The sequence below is a fragment of the Aureobasidium subglaciale genome (assembly GCF_000721755.1).
Source record: "Aureobasidium subglaciale EXF-2481 unplaced genomic scaffold scaffold_16, whole genome shotgun sequence".
NCBI classification, from domain to species: domain Eukaryota; kingdom Fungi; phylum Ascomycota; class Dothideomycetes; order Dothideales; family Saccotheciaceae; genus Aureobasidium; species Aureobasidium subglaciale.
This window is the reverse complement of record NW_013566979.1, coordinates 370,314-384,687: the sequence shown is the minus strand read 5'-3', so window position 1 is coordinate 384,687 and position 14,374 is coordinate 370,314. Positions and strand designations below refer to the sequence as shown.

At 52.8% G+C, this 14,374-nt stretch overlaps 5 protein-coding genes across 5 annotated transcripts; 3 read left to right on the top strand and 2 right to left on the bottom strand.

Annotated features, from left to right (window-relative positions):
• Nucleotides 1-206: 206 nt before the first annotated feature.
• Nucleotides 207-1,333, top strand: AUEXF2481DRAFT_6679 (uncharacterized protein; the record flags this gene model as incomplete). Its single annotated transcript, XM_013486518.1, has 2 exons — nucleotides 207-812; nucleotides 872-1,333. 2 exons carry the CDS (start codon nucleotides 207-209, stop codon nucleotides 1,331-1,333), a joined length of 1,068 nt encoding a protein of 355 aa, XP_013341972.1.
• Nucleotides 1,334-2,567: 1,234 nt separating this feature from the next.
• On the top strand, nucleotides 2,568-4,642 carry AUEXF2481DRAFT_6678 (uncharacterized protein; the record flags this gene model as incomplete). Its single annotated transcript, XM_013486517.1, has 3 exons — nucleotides 2,568-2,791; nucleotides 2,844-4,158; nucleotides 4,214-4,642. 3 exons carry the CDS (start codon nucleotides 2,568-2,570, stop codon nucleotides 4,640-4,642), a joined length of 1,968 nt encoding a protein of 655 aa, XP_013341971.1.
• A 351-nt stretch (nucleotides 4,643-4,993) lies between these two features.
• Nucleotides 4,994-5,874, top strand: AUEXF2481DRAFT_41839 (uncharacterized protein). The gene is made up of 3 exons (XM_013486622.1): nucleotides 4,994-5,114; nucleotides 5,213-5,318; nucleotides 5,388-5,874. The coding sequence occupies exons 1-3, from the start codon at nucleotides 5,077-5,079 to the stop codon at nucleotides 5,454-5,456; spliced, it is 213 nt and encodes a 70-aa protein (XP_013342076.1). The 5' UTR covers nucleotides 4,994-5,076; the 3' UTR covers nucleotides 5,457-5,874.
• A 631-nt stretch (nucleotides 5,875-6,505) lies between these two features.
• On the bottom strand, nucleotides 6,506-9,268 carry AUEXF2481DRAFT_31176 (uncharacterized protein; the record flags this gene model as incomplete). The annotated part of the gene is made up of 1 exon (XM_013486569.1): nucleotides 6,506-9,268. One exon carries the CDS (start codon nucleotides 9,266-9,268, stop codon nucleotides 6,506-6,508), a length of 2,763 nt encoding a protein of 920 aa, XP_013342023.1.
• Nucleotides 9,269-11,500: 2,232 nt separating this feature from the next.
• On the bottom strand, nucleotides 11,501-14,307 carry AUEXF2481DRAFT_67360 (uncharacterized protein; the record flags this gene model as incomplete). The annotated part of the gene is made up of 4 exons (XM_013486659.1): nucleotides 11,501-12,192; nucleotides 12,244-13,279; nucleotides 13,331-13,762; nucleotides 13,819-14,307. 4 exons carry the CDS (start codon nucleotides 14,305-14,307, stop codon nucleotides 11,501-11,503), a joined length of 2,649 nt encoding a protein of 882 aa, XP_013342113.1.
• Nucleotides 14,308-14,374: the final 67 nt, after the last annotated feature.

Sequence of the window (14,374 nt, the reverse complement as noted above, 5' to 3'; positions counted from 1 at the left end):
GAAAAAACACTAAGCTCACGCGACGGAATGTCGAGCACTCGAAGCCAATAAGACGCAAGTGCCTAATCAGGACAAATAGCGTCCGAGTGTTGTCATGGTCGCGGTGACGTGTGGGTTGACACAAGCATCGCCGGGAATTAATAAAAAAGCAGTGTTCACCGACTGCCAAATGGTGAAACTGACTAATAACCATCAAACCATCTGTCATGCAGCGCCTATCCAATTCTCCCTCTCCCACTCGCTCTCAATTTCCCTCTCTTCCTCCTCTAGGCGACGAATCCTCTTCGGCCATCTATACACGCGACACCAGCCCGTCACCCCTAGATAACGACAAGGACCCTGGACGTAAAGACAGTGGCAGTCCGAAGAACGAAGGCAGCTTCTTTCAGCACATTACATACCCCGTCTCGTATACCTTCAGTGGCCTCCTTCGCCGGCTCAGCGCAGACGAAGCTCCTACCGCCCTCGCTCGTGCCTTGTCAGCAAACTACAACGGCACCATGGCCCCCTCTGCCACTTTCTATGACGCTCCCAAGCGCCATCTCTCTCCCTTCCAGCCCCCGCCCTTGACTCCTCTGACTCTCTCGGGCTATAGAGAGAGTACAACACTCTCCAGTAGATTGTTGGAGAAAGCCCTCGCTGAAGAGATTCGCTTGCTTGTCCCACCGCGAGTGCAGCTGGTTGATGAATGGAAGTTGATTTACTCGTTGGAGCAGAACGGCACATCTCTGAGCAGTCTGTACAGTTTGAGCGACGAGTACAGAGGCAAAAGAGGCGGCTTTGTCCTTGTCGTCAGAGATGCCAGCCAAGGGGTCAGTCATGGACGAGCAAAACAAACGTCTCTTCTGCAAGTACTGACATTATTCCGCAGATTTTTGGCGCATATCTCTCCGATCCTCCACAGCCTCACCCGCATTACTACGGCACTGGGGAGTGCTTCTTGTGGAGCGCCTTTCGTCTGCCCTCTCTACCGGACCTCTCATCGCTGCCTCCGCCGCCGTCGGCCGACACTACACACATGCAGCGCAGCACAACCATAGCTACCACAAAGAAGTCCTCTTTAAACTCCTCCACACCAAGAAGTGGGACATCGACTCCTGATAGAATCCGCTTCAAGGCTTTCCCCTACACTGGCGAAAATGACTATACCATCTTCTGTCAGCAAAGCTTCTTGAGCATTGGCGGCGGCGACGGTCACTACGGACTCTGGCTAGACAACAACTTGGCTAGGGGAATCAGCTCGCCGTGTCCTACCTTCGGCAATGCACGCCTGAGCGACGAGGGTGAGAAGTTTGGAATCCTTGGTGTTGAATTGTGGTACATCGGCTCTTGATCTGATCAATACGCCACTCTGCACGGCCTCTTCTCGTGGCATCTCCATGTCTTGAAAACCTGAATAAGCGTTGGCTCGGCAGGACGCGAAAGTCTGGTGCCTTTGTCCGGGCGTTCTGCTCCTAAGCAAAGCACGCGCAAGCCAGATGCTATGTTGACATTCCCCATTTCGTACACGGGACGACCATCCCCGCGGTGCATCTCGACGTACAGCGTTGAAGCAGACAAGTCACTTGGTCGATCGAGCTGGGTGACTGTCAGCGGCGAAATACCCAACGGTTTTGTCGACGTGGACGAGGCACACATGACATGGATCTGACTTCAGATCTTCTATTGCCCGCAATGATCTGGACTTGTGGCATGAATCAAGCATCCGCTACAATCTTCCTAGTGAGGTCGTGATTCGAAGTTCCCAGTGTTCTCTTGCTTCAGCGGTACTCGTTCTGTCATAAGCGCAGACTACTGTAGCTAAGCTGCTGAACTTGATGAGAACCCGTTTGTGAAAGCAACTTCGCAGCATCGGGGTCTGGCCCAGAACATGGGTTTTCATTTGCTCTAGACGGTCGCGGATAAGCTGTGTTCAGCACACGCCGCGATGAGATCTGATTGCTATCTCTGTACGACCGAAAGTAAAGCAATATGCTACTTGCAACTGTTCTCCAGCGAGTCGTCCTCCGTAAACTCAACATGGGAGCCCTACTTTCCAATCGACTTCTGTCGGGCGAGCTGGGGAGGGACAGGGACGAGGACTGAGCTGAACTCCGAACGTTCTCGACCTTAGATAGGTCTTCGGTACCTGGTGAAATCGATAGACAGACATATACCGAGGTCTCAGATGACCGAAACAGGAAAGAGCCAAGCCACATGAGCGCCGGGCTGGCCTTTCCAACGGTATTTTATTTCAACAGTCAACGGTCGTCCACGAACGCTCTCCACTCCAGATTCACATGGGTTCTCAAAACACTCTGCCGTACAAAATGGCGTACGATATATCACCTGCCAGACAACGGTAAAAATGGTCTCTCGTATACTGCCCGTGGTGAGATGCGCTTCGAAGTATAACACTGTAACCATCTGCCAGTTAAGTTCTTGATTTGTCTGTTTGACGACACATTAGTCCTTTCCATGTTTGACACTTGATACAACCTCTGACCAACACTCGGTTTTTCGAAGCAACTTGAAAGGCAGAAGGGATGCGTGCATCAGACATTTTCTTGCCCATAGCGGCCGCCGGCATGGTCATCGGCTCTCCTCTGGATTTCCAAGAGCGTGCCGTCAATACCTGCACGATTCAGAGTATACAGTCTGTGGTCACCAAGCTGAACCCTTCTGTTGCTACTCCTTACTGCCAATCTCTTCTCAAGGTCTCTACAAAGACTGTGAACAAAACCATTAAGCCTTCGTCGCCGTCGAAACATGTAGTGACTGCGACTGTGTCCAAGACAGTCACCTCGACCAAGTATGTGGAACGGTTGCAAACAAGAAGCTACCAGTTGATTGACGACTTATAGGAATGTCACTAAGAACGTCACGGCAACAACAACTAGCTCATTCAATGCATCGGATACTAGAATCAAGAAGAGTACAAGCACGTCTAGCAAGAAGAGCAGTAGCTCCGCCAGACCCAGCAGCAGCATCAGCAGCAGCAAGAGTGCCAGCAGCTCTTCAAGTACAAAAAGTTCGACTTCGTCCCTGCCCAAATCTTCTTCATCGGCACTGTCGACCTCATCGAAATCATCGTCTAGCCGTGCTCCGACATCTTCGACGGGCAGCACTAGATCATCGTCAAGTTTGTCAAGTTTGCCAAGTTCTTCAAGCATTGCTCGTCTGAGCTCGACATCGTCTCCTAGCAGCACCGCTCGTCTCAGCTCGACACCATCTCCAAGCAGCAGCCGAAGCTCAAGTTCTACTTCGGTGTCTTCAAGCAGCACACGCTCTTCTTCAACTCTGTCTTCTTCGTCCATCGAATCGGCTTCATCCTCTGCGTCTGCTTCAGCGCCTTCGTCTACGAGCATCACCACGAGCCCTTCGAGCGTTCGACCTTCTACAAGCACAAGTCCCTCGTCCGAAGGAAGCATGCGGGTCAATGGAATTATGGCTCCAGTCTCAGGATCCTCTTCTACATCGGACTCTGCTTTAGTCTCAACCTCAACAACCGCATCATCTTCGTCTTCATCGTCAGCCGAGACTTCGTCGCTTATCTCCAGTGGTAGCAGCACTTTTTCGAACCGCTTTTCCAATGCTACAATTTCCAGCACTTTGTTCTCTAATGGAACATCGACCAACGCCGGGAGCACTGTATCATCCACAGGATTTGTCGATCTTTCCCCCACTTCCGCAGGAAGCTCTGCTTCTGCAAGCTCAGGAATCACCAAACGCGGTGTCGAAGAGCGAGCGGTGAGCTCAAGCAGAAAGACAACAAGTACCAAGAAGCCGTCAAGCACAAGTTTCAAGAAAGTCACAAGCACACCGAAGGCCAGCACAAGTTTGAAGAAGACGACAAGCACAAACAAGCCGGTCACGATTAGCTCCAAGAAGATGACGAGCAGTGTCAAGAAGATCAGCACTTCTATCAAAGCTGTCGTCACGTCACAGAAGGTCAGCACAAGCTCGGTCAAGACATCGAGTGTTCCCATCAACAAGGGTCAGCCTGTACTTTTCAACGGCCTCAACAATGCGCAGCAGTCCAGCATTTGCAGCTGCTTGAACGTACCTACGCCCACGGTCACAAGGAGTGTTTTGGTTGATAGCTTCACTACGATTACCTCAACCGTTACCGCCGTTCAAACCATTGTCAGCTCTAGCACGACAACAGCTTACCACACTGTAAGTCGACAACAGTCTGCATGTTCTCTGGATAATAGCTAACACATTCAAACAGACTACTGCGACACCCGATCTCTTCTACATGCAAGTCTCGAGCAAGAGCAACGCAGCGATCAACGGGCAATGGGCAGTGCTCCCAGGAGGCAACGAACTCCTGGGCTTCACAGCAGGAAAAGCTGCAGCCAGCGAATTCTTCTTCACCGCACCCGGGCTGCTTGTGGAATATCGATCGAGCTTCATTGCCAATGTCGAGGACGGCAACTTTGTCACGTCCTTCTGGATGAACTCTGTGGAGCGCATGTACAATGTTTCTGCGGTGCCGCTGCCTTGCAGTAATCAAGGTGGACAACTCTTGTGCAAGAGTGGTAATCTTGAGCAGCTGTATTGGTGCAATGTTTGGGGGACTACGTCTTTGGTCATTGGGCCTGCGACTTATAATAATGGGCTATGCAAGCCAGTGTCGCTTGACATAGTACCGGCATAGATAGAGAGTATAATCTTGATGGTATTAATTGAATGATGGAATGCCTACAACCCCTGAAGGACGTGAATGGACGAGGCAGATGATTGAGGCAAAGTTGGCATGAGGCAGATGCATGTGATCGGGTGTCGGGATTGATGGTGCGGAGAGAGCTTCTCCATGTTTGGCGGCGAAGCATTTGGTCATCACCCGAGGACCCTAGACCTTCCGTCTACCCATCCCAATCCCCGAACTCGATAGCAAACACCTTGTCGCAGACACTCGGGACTTCTCAGCATCGCTCTAGCAGCTCCCGCACATCTCACAAGCACGCAATGGCCTCACGCGCAATGTCGATGCCAGCCCGCCGTCTGGCTACCAGCCTCTCTACTCCCGTCATCAGCCGCCGCAGCTTCCAGAGCTCAGCACACATGCTCCAAGTGGTACCGGCAGGAGCCATGCCCGTCCGCAAGCCCGTGGGCGCCTTCCGTGGCGGGTACGAAACACTTGCCCTTGTTCCTCGAGCTCTACCCTCCTTCCGGATCCTGAGCCCACGGTCGTCGCGTGACTTGACTGACAGTGGTGTTTGAACAGTATCCTCGGATTCCTCTCTGGGGCCGTGTTGAGCGGAGGAGCTCTTTACTACTATGTCATTGACGAGTACCGTGTCTCCAACGAACTGTTGACCGAGGACATTTACGTGAGTTTTTGGACCAAGCAGTGGAGAGGAGAAGAAGAGGCAGCAAGGCTAACTGCTGTGTGAATGCAGGCTCTGCAGTCAGCCGTCTCGCGCATAGAGGGCTATGTCAAGTCGCTCGAGGAGAAGGCCCGCAAGTAATCGTCAGACTCGCTTCCCACGCGCCAATTCCTCCGTCCGCCATACCCACGCAGCTCCCTGATCCCGCACTATCAGCCCGAACCTCCTGCCACTCGACGTCACCACTCGAATCCCTTTAAGCATGCGCCGAAGCTCTCAGCATCATTTGTCTCCATCTTCCGCGACACGCCAAACGAAATACAAAGCTTCAAAGCTCCGTCTCCTTGTTTCCTTACCTTTCACTATCTTCGTACAACGACAAGATATCCCACCTCGAATTCAGCATACCCAAGAATTGAAAACCAATACCATTCTCCATCCGTGCCCAAAGAAAGAGCTGTGAAATGCGTGAACAACACGGTTCGTATACACGAGTCCAAGACAGTTGTCTGTGTCTCTGCCAATACCTTGCTTCTTCCTTGCAAAGATGATGCCAGACGTGAACGGACGCGTTCCTATAATCTGACCTTTAATCTTCCTGTAGCCATCCGCGTCTCTGGGCCTTGCGACTTCGAGTCAACTGTAAGTGGCCTCTGCAATGCTTCTGCCTCGACATCATTCCAGTCAGCCCATGTCCCTCTTCATCTCTCATCTACTCGGCAGATGGTCTTGTCATTGCTTCCCCTTCTTTGATGGATTTTGACGTCCGGCTGCTAAGGTATGAGTTGGTGGTTTCTGAGTGTATCGAACTTGACGCAGAAGGCAGAATATTTCTGTGAGCCAATGTCGCTTGCTGCCTCGAATGAATGTCTGCTCTCGATCAGTCGCTAGAAGCTCAATTTACTTCCTGTCTTGTCAATACAACTTAGATCTTCTGTCAACATCATGGTCACGTCAAAAAAAGTCCGAAAGAGGGACCATGGTTTGAAAGTCAAAATGTTGCTTTCAAATTCAGAAGTAATCAAGTTATGCTACAGACGGAAGTACTACTTCTCTCGCATCCTGAAGAAGGACGTGATCAAGAGAAGTGTGAAAAGATGGAAAGATACGCAGAAAGCAAGAGATGGAAAGGCCTTCAATGAGCTCGCCGGCTCAGCTAACCAGGTCCATAGCAGTCTGGACTGGCGCGTTCAGATGAACCACATGCCGGGGTTCATGACTGCAGGGTTAGCCATGGGGAAGAGCGGCTCGTAGACGGGCTCAATGCTGGAGACGACAGTGCGCTGATCATCAAACGGCTGGCCGAAGCCCTTGGAGTGATGAGCACCACGCAGAGAAGCGATGTGGGCGTAGTAAACGGCAGGGAAGATCGAGACAGGAGTAGTGGCACGAATGTACTGGTAGGAGTGATCATAGATCAGGGTGTGGATTCTGTCGTTCGGCCACTGGGGCTCGTTGAGCAGGATGTTGTAATGAACTGGACGAGCAGTACCCTTGATGGCAGTGTGCGCACAAAGGTAGAAGTCGTTCTCGAAGGGCTGAGTGACACCGGTCTCGACCAAAGTACCAGGAAGGGCATTGGCGTTCTTGTCACCGCCACTCTGAGGGAAGAAGCGGACGTGATGACGCTTGGAGGCGATGATCACAAGGAACTTGGGCTTGACACCAACCTTAGTGAAGGCCCTCTTCATGGCAGCCACTTCCTGGTCAATGACCTGTGCGAACTGACCCTCGGAGACACCGTCGCGGAAGTAAACGACCGTGGTAGGAGCCTTGCCCTGGCCGACCTTGGCAGACCAGCCGTTCTTGACGAGCGACATCATGTGCTTCTCAATGTTCTCGTCAGTAATCATCTCGACGCGATGACCATTGGTCTCAACGGCAGCGGCGTAGCGGGTGGCCTGAGGGTTCATGGAGACAGTCATAGCAGCCATAGAGGGCCCCGGAAGACCAGGAGCAGCGTGAGAGACGTCGGCACCGATGATAACGGTGTTGTTCTCAAGATGACCCTTCTTGTTGGCATCGCTGCTGAAAGCGGTGTTGGTGTAGCCACCCAGCTTAGCATTGAATTTCATGAGCACATTGGAGATGTACTGGGCTTGACCCTTCTGAACGTGAGCCATCTGCACACACTGAGAAGGAAGGCCAATGTTGCACTCGCAGTAACGCTTGATCCTACCGTAGGTGATGCTGTTCTTATCCTGAAGGATGAACATGAGGATCTGAGGACGCATGTTGTGCTTGTTGCCAGCCATCTTGAAACACTCCTTTGCAATAGTAGCAGGCTCGCTGTTGGGGGCATAGTAGATGGCGGGAGCTCTCATGGCCGGTGTAAGGGCAGCACCATGAGCGCCGTAGGCTGTAATAAAGCCCTGAACGAATCTCTCAACGGCAGCCTTGTCGACAGGACCTCTGCCGGGTAGCACACAGACACCCCAGGTGGTCTGAGCCGCGGCAGGAGGAACGGAGGAGAACTTCTTGCCCTTAAGGTCCCAGCGACCAGAGGTTTTAGGATCAGCCTGAGCAGCGGCACCGGTACCACCAAATTGAAGCTTGGGGTTCTGTAAGAGGCGAGCCTTAGGTTCAATCGGAGTGGCCTGGATACTCATGCCGTATTCCTTGAGGAAGGGGTCCGCAGCCCAATTGATCATGTTGACACCGTTCTGAATAGCCTGCCAGCGCTCTCTAGGAGGAGTGACTGCAAGCTTGATCATCGCAGATGTCTGAACCTCATCTAGCTTGAAGGTATATCTCTGGTTCTCCTTGATCTTCAAGAGCTCTAGAGGAAGCACGGCCTTCTTGGTCATACGAACAACTGGCCAAGCAGGATATCTCAAGCGAACGTTGTGTTCAGTCTGGAAGTATTGAGCCACAGACATTGTGGAGCCATCCTTGAAGGTAAGCATGTAGGAGGAGTCCTTGTTCATGAACTGGTCAATCACATAGTCGTCCGAAGCACCTCTGCGATGAGTAGCCACAACACGAAGCTTGCGAAGGCGACGGAGATCGTTAAACTTGAGGTTGCCTGGTCTGAGCAGCATACCAATCTCAGCCTCGGTTCTGAGTCTCGTGACGGCCAAGACAGCAGCTGAGAGAGGGCCAGCGGACCAGAAGGTGCCATTGGCGACATCAGCATTGACGACCAGACGATGACCAGCAGGATGGTGAGCGATGCGGAGGGACTGGTAAACACCAGTGGTGTGCTCGACATGACCACCGAGAGGTCTGCGTTGAGAGTTGGCAGCGAAGAAGGAGCGCTTGATAGAGATGAATCTCGAAGAAGGAGTCTCACGCATGATGTGATCCAAAACGGTGATGGCCTGGAGGATCTTCTTGTCGTAATCAGCGGTGCCACGCAGATAGGCATCGAGACAGGTGAAGTCAATGGTGGCGGTCTTCCTGATGACGACACGATGGACATCGGTGCGACCAGGGCGAGCAGTACGACCCTGCTCATTATCGAGGTTCACGTTGAAGCGAGTCTCACCATCGCGGTCCTGCTGCGACCATGCGAGACTGTTGCCATCGAAGATCCAGCCATTGCCGAGCTGCTCCTTGGTAGCCTTGCTGTTCCAGACAGCCTTGATCAGGCCGCGCTTCTCAGCACCGGTGCCAACCATGACCTGATATTGGTAAATGGGCTTGGTGGGCAGGCCAGTCACAGGGAAAGCGTTGAGGCGGATATTGACCTCTCTGCCGAGCTTGGATGGAGGCTGGCGGCCTTGGAAGGCATGACGAGCACCACGAGCGTCAGACCACATAGCGGCGCCAACGTCGATGTTCTTCACATTGTTCGAGATGCCCTCGACAAGCTGAGGAGCAGGGCCAGGAGCGGGGTCACGGTTGCCATCAAAGCGGGCGAGGTCCAAGCGAGCACCGGCAGATTGAGTGGTGGACGAGCCACCAGACTGGCTGTCACGCTGAGCGTTACGCTTGGTAGAAGAACTGAGCATGGTGAAGATGGTTTGAGTGTGGAAGGGAGATCAGGTCTTGACTTTCACTGATTTGACAATATCGTCAGTTGGTGATGAAGAAAGTGTGGTAATAGAGCAGATGGAGAATAGATGAGTGGTGGTGATAGATGATGAAGATGTAAGGTGATGAAGTAAGAGTGAATATTTTTGGAGAAGAAAGTAGAAGGTGGAGTGGTTGGAAGAGGAAGTGGTTGGTTGGCGGAAGGGAGCGGGTTTATATAGCAGAGGAAGGTGTTGTTTGCTCCGCAGGGTGTGATACCACAAGCCGGAGTGAGAATGGAAGGTGAGATGAAGAGGACAATGAAGAGCACTGTGAAGAGGAAGGAGCGACTAACCTGAGGGCTCTGTTGGTTGATGTGGTGGTTGTCAAGGAAGAAAGGTTGACCGAGGCTTCGCTTTTGGTTGGTAAGTAACAAGCTTTGTTTGCGCGGGCAGGAGGTAAATGTGCAGAGGACGGAGTGAATTGGCAGGAGCTAGTGATGATGAAGATCAAACACCGGAGATTGACGGGGAAGGTGTTTGAGGAAGGTGCTTGTGAAAGAGATAATGTTGAAGATCTTGTGGTAGAGATAAAGATGAAGTGCGGAAGAAGAGGTAAGAGAAGCGGAGACACAAAGACGTGACCAGGAAACAACTTACCAGGAGTGATGGAAGTAATGCTAGTGATGGTAGCTATGCAGAGGTGATGCTTGTTGAAGATGAACTGTAGTGGAGGTGGTTAGATGGTTGAAGATTGGGTTGACAAAAGTGTGCGCAAACAAAACTTACAAAGCAACAGAGCAAGGTGAACTTGATGTTGATGAAGGACCGTCGGTACCGCACTGTAGGATTGACTGACTGTGTAAAGGAAGAGAAGGACTGGTGATGTTGACTTCGTCGAAGAGCAAAGGGTTTTGTGGTTGAGCTACAAGGCAAGAGTCGGTGGATGATAGCACAAACGCCAGTTGAAAAGAGACGAAAGCGCTGCGTGGGACGCCGGAAAGCTAGCAATCTACAGCTACCGTGTCGCGCTCCCTGCACATCGGTTTGCGAAGCTGCCAGGCAATCTGAAGAAGGTGCATTGAATGTGGGCCAAGTCGAAACTGCAGATACTTCTTGCCCTTTGAGTATCAATCAAACCAACCCTGCTTGTCTGTCTTCTCCGCGTCCTTTGCTGCAAGGAAGAAGCGTCATCGATGAGTACACAGGCCTACCTGCTTCAGCAAGAAGACTAATGCAAGATGCATAGAGACAAAAGCCCGACACAATCCATGCCTATATCCATCAAGCAGAGCCGCCGACCATCTGCAGAGGACACAAAGGACATCGCCACGAAGGACTGCCACAACCCACTCGAGCACGCAGTCAAGTGGTACAAGATCCATCAAGCAGGCAGCATCACAGCTGGCAGAAAGAGACGGTCAAACAAGCATCAAACCAGGCTGAGCAGGGAGCACCAGGACTACAATCTGGCATCATCTCTCGTCATACCCTTCGGCCCGCACCGGCAACTGGCCGCCAGCTTTGCATGATGCATATGTCGAAGGAAGAGAGAGACATGCATCAGGGAGGCTGGGTCTCTAGGAGCTTGTGCGCATTGCTTGTAAGGCAAGCTGGACTACGGCATCGCGGCAGACACTAGCTCGAGCCATTCAGGCTTCACGAAGCTGTCCTAGCAGCCTGAGTCGGCCGCAGCAAACGAACGCTGGCAAATCCGGGGCATGATCGAGAGTCGTTCGGTGTACAGACTCGGAAGCAGAGGCAGACGCAGAAGCAGCTGAGGGCTACGTCGTTTGTCGGCAAGGGAAAAGCGGAGAGACGCAAGGCGCGTTGCCGAAGCGCCGTGTCTGCGTGGAGCCGCTGCATACACTTCATCCTTTGCATACGCAAGAGCATCATCACGGAGTATGTTCTACGTTCGAAGAGAGTGATATGTGCAAGTCGTCAATTCTGTCCTCGTTGTTCGTTTATATATTACAGTGGCAGACGGAAGGCAAGAAAAGCAAGCCGAAGGACATCATCCCTCGTTTTCCAGGCCCATGATGCCGTAGAAAGAAACCAAATCAACGCCCAAATGCTCCCTGCAATGCAATAGTCGGCAGTCCGCGGTTCGTTGTCGAGCAACAAGCCGTATGTGCTTCTTCGTAGGCGCCTGGTTCAGCTGACAGGACAACACCCTGCATCCGCGCGACTGACTCAATACCCGTGAAGTTATGCGATGACAGCTCGGGTTCAGCGGCCGTAGTTGTAGTTGCCGCCGCCATAGCCACCACCCTGGGGCATGGCTCTGCTGGGATCAATGCCTCTGATCAAAGCAACCATGCTTTCAGCGTTCAATCTCGCCTGGGCCGGGTATGTAGAAGCGTTCGGGATCATGCTGAGAAGCAAAGTGATGTCTCTCGGAAGGGGCTTGGGCGGTGGGGCCACAACTTGTGAACCGTAGCCCTCTGCACGCTGTCTTTGCTGTTGACGGCGGCCGGCGGCACCCTTGAGTGGAGATTCACCACGCGCAAGCTTGCGTGCAGGTTGTTCTGCATCAGAATCTGCGTTGTCAAGCGGGCGCTTGGGAGATTGTACATAGCCGGCGGCGGCAGACAGAACTGCAGGGTTTGGTACTGGCTCAATCTCAGTGCTGAGTATCGCAGACTCTGTACCCTTGGGTCTCGTTTGTGCGTTGGGACTGATGATGGTGCGGACTGTGCATGGATCAAAGGTAGGAATTCTGAAGCGGTGGCCAAAGCGGACGAGGGATGGGTCTTCGGGGAAGAGATCGGCCATGCGCTTCTCGAGCTTTGTAATTTGTGCCAACTCGCCGTAGTTGGACTCGTACTCGTGGATAAAGAGGAAAAGAGGCTTAGTTCTGGCAACGTTCTCGGGCTTAGCCGAGAGCTTAGAAACAGTAGTCTCGAAGACAGCACGAGCATCTGTGTATGTGGTTAGCATGCCGACTCCGTGAGAAATTGAAAAGGACTTACTTGTGACATCGTTAGTAGCGATCAAATGCTTGAGGTATTCCATAGCAAACAGCTCGTCCTCGGGGAACAGCTTCATGCCGCGCTCGAAGATCTTCGTTGCGGCCGGATCCTTGTAACAGTGGTATTCGATAAGCGCGGTTGCCACATAGACATCGCTTGTGATACGACCTCTCTTCCTCGCGAGAGCGAAGACATTTCTAAGACCTCCGACAGGAGCATCAGGCTTGCCCTTGCCTTGGATTCGGCGCATGGCACGCATGAGAGCGATCCAGACAAAGGACAATGTCTTGGAGACGGTCTTGATCTGAGAGGCAGTGTCCTTTTGCACCTCGTCGATCTGTCTCTTCTCCTCGGCATCTCTAGAGTTCGAGGCAGGTCTGCTTGTTGAATCTTCATCATCGTCGTCATCCCTGGCTTCCGGAGTGGGTTCGCGAGATAACGGAGGCAAAGACTCGTAATAGTCTTTGATCTGAGCGACAGCCTTAGGCTCGCGTGCCCTGATCTTGTCGATCAGAGCGTACAATGCATTCAGGCAGTTGTCGTAAGGCTCCTTCACAGCATCACCACGGCGGACAAGGCTCTCTTCGCCGTCCTCGACAGGCATGGTCTGCTCGATACGGTCGGCACGGACGAAAGCGAGAAGGCAGCTCTCCGGGTTGGCTGAAGCGCCTTGAGCGAGGAAGTCGTTGGCCTCGGTCTCCATTTCATTGTCGAAGCAGAACTCGGCGGCATCGTACCAGATCTGAGGCCAGAAGCGAAGAGCCATGGTAGCCTGTCTGTAGACATAGAGAACGCGATCGCGGTATGCTTTGATGTCTTCCTCCTTCAGCACGAGGGGATCCTCTTTTTCCCATTCGACCCAGTTTTGCCAGATGGTGACTTGTTGCTGGTAGTCGTCGTCGCCGTCGCAACCGGGAGCCGGAGGAAGAGTGGGGACGGTTCTGCGCTTTAAATCCTGTGTGATCTTCTGGAGAATGTTGTAAGAGGTGCGAGCGGTCATGTAAGCGGGCGACTTTTCTTGGAGGAATTTGCGACCCTGCGAAGATATTAGCAGATTGCCAGAGTATGGATACGCGGTGTGACTTACGGTCATCTTGTTAAGACCCATCTCAAACGAGTCGTACTCCTTCCACAAGCTGGTGGTGGCCTGCATGGGGACAGTAATGGCACGCTGGTAGGCCTTGCGCAAGAGGTCCATCTTCTGAGCGTCCTGCCAGCCGTTGCCTCCAGGGTTGCCGGGACCCGACTTGATGAAGTTGATGTAGTCCTGCCACATGCTTCCAGAGTCCTTGTCGTTGCCGATCAGGTTGAGGGCGAAATCGTACGCCTGAGTGATAGTCTGGCGAGCCTGGCCTGTCGCGTCGGTCATGACGTTGTTGCGACGTCTGATGTAGTCGAGGTAGATGCCCCAGAGCTGTACGTTGTAGTTCTTGAGAAGGGCCATGTTGAAGATGTTCTCCAGGCGAAGGAAGTCGTCCTGGTCTTGCTCCATGAGGGCGTAGGCGACCCATTGTTCAGCCTCGAGTCCTGTTAGCCGCGAATATCTCGGGACGTTGGGAGAGAATGGAAACTTACAGCAGTGGGGAAGACTTCGAAGAAGCGGTCGTAGACGCTGCGAGCATCGTCGAGCTTGTTCTTGGATCTGTGCAGAGCAATCAAGTCAAGCCAAGCATCAACATCACCCTTGGGGTCATCGGCAATTCTGTCCTCCAACTGACCAACACGGTCTTGAGGCAAGCGCGGCTTGGATGCGGCAGCGGCAGCGGCAGCGGCAGCAGAAGTAGCATTCTGAGCAGAGGGAACAGGGGCATTGGACTGCGGCAGGGGCTGGCCTTGGACAGAAGCACCTTGTGTGGGAATGGCAGAAGGGGCATGGTCTTGTTCAAGTACATCAGTAGGAGGGTTATATACGGCTTGTACATTCTGTTGCTGCTGCACAGGAGTCTGCGCGAGCGAACCGTTTGTGCCTGTGCCCTGCTCTTGCTCTTCATCGTCTTCGTCATCATCCTCTTCAATGAAGCCACCGATCGTCTTGGGCTGTTGCGAGACGGGCGTCTCTGACATGCGCGAGGCGACACGAGATGGAATCTGCGAAGGAGGCTGCGATTGGACAGCGGCGGGCTGGGGAGTG

What these genes read in the sequence shown, in the direction of transcription:
- AUEXF2481DRAFT_41839 (XM_013486622.1), top strand. Translation starts at nt 5,077, where the DNA reads ATGCCCGTCCGCAAGCCCGTGGGCGCCTTCCGTGGCGG. An exon ending in GTGGGCGCCTTCCGTGGCGG is followed by an intron (nt 5,115 to 5,212) that starts GTACGAAACACT and finishes GTGTTTGAACAG; the next exon opens with TATCCTCGGATTCCTCTCTG. An exon ending in TGTTGACCGAGGACATTTAC is followed by an intron (nt 5,319 to 5,387) that starts GTGAGTTTTTGG and finishes GTGTGAATGCAG; the next exon opens with GCTCTGCAGTCAGCCGTCTC.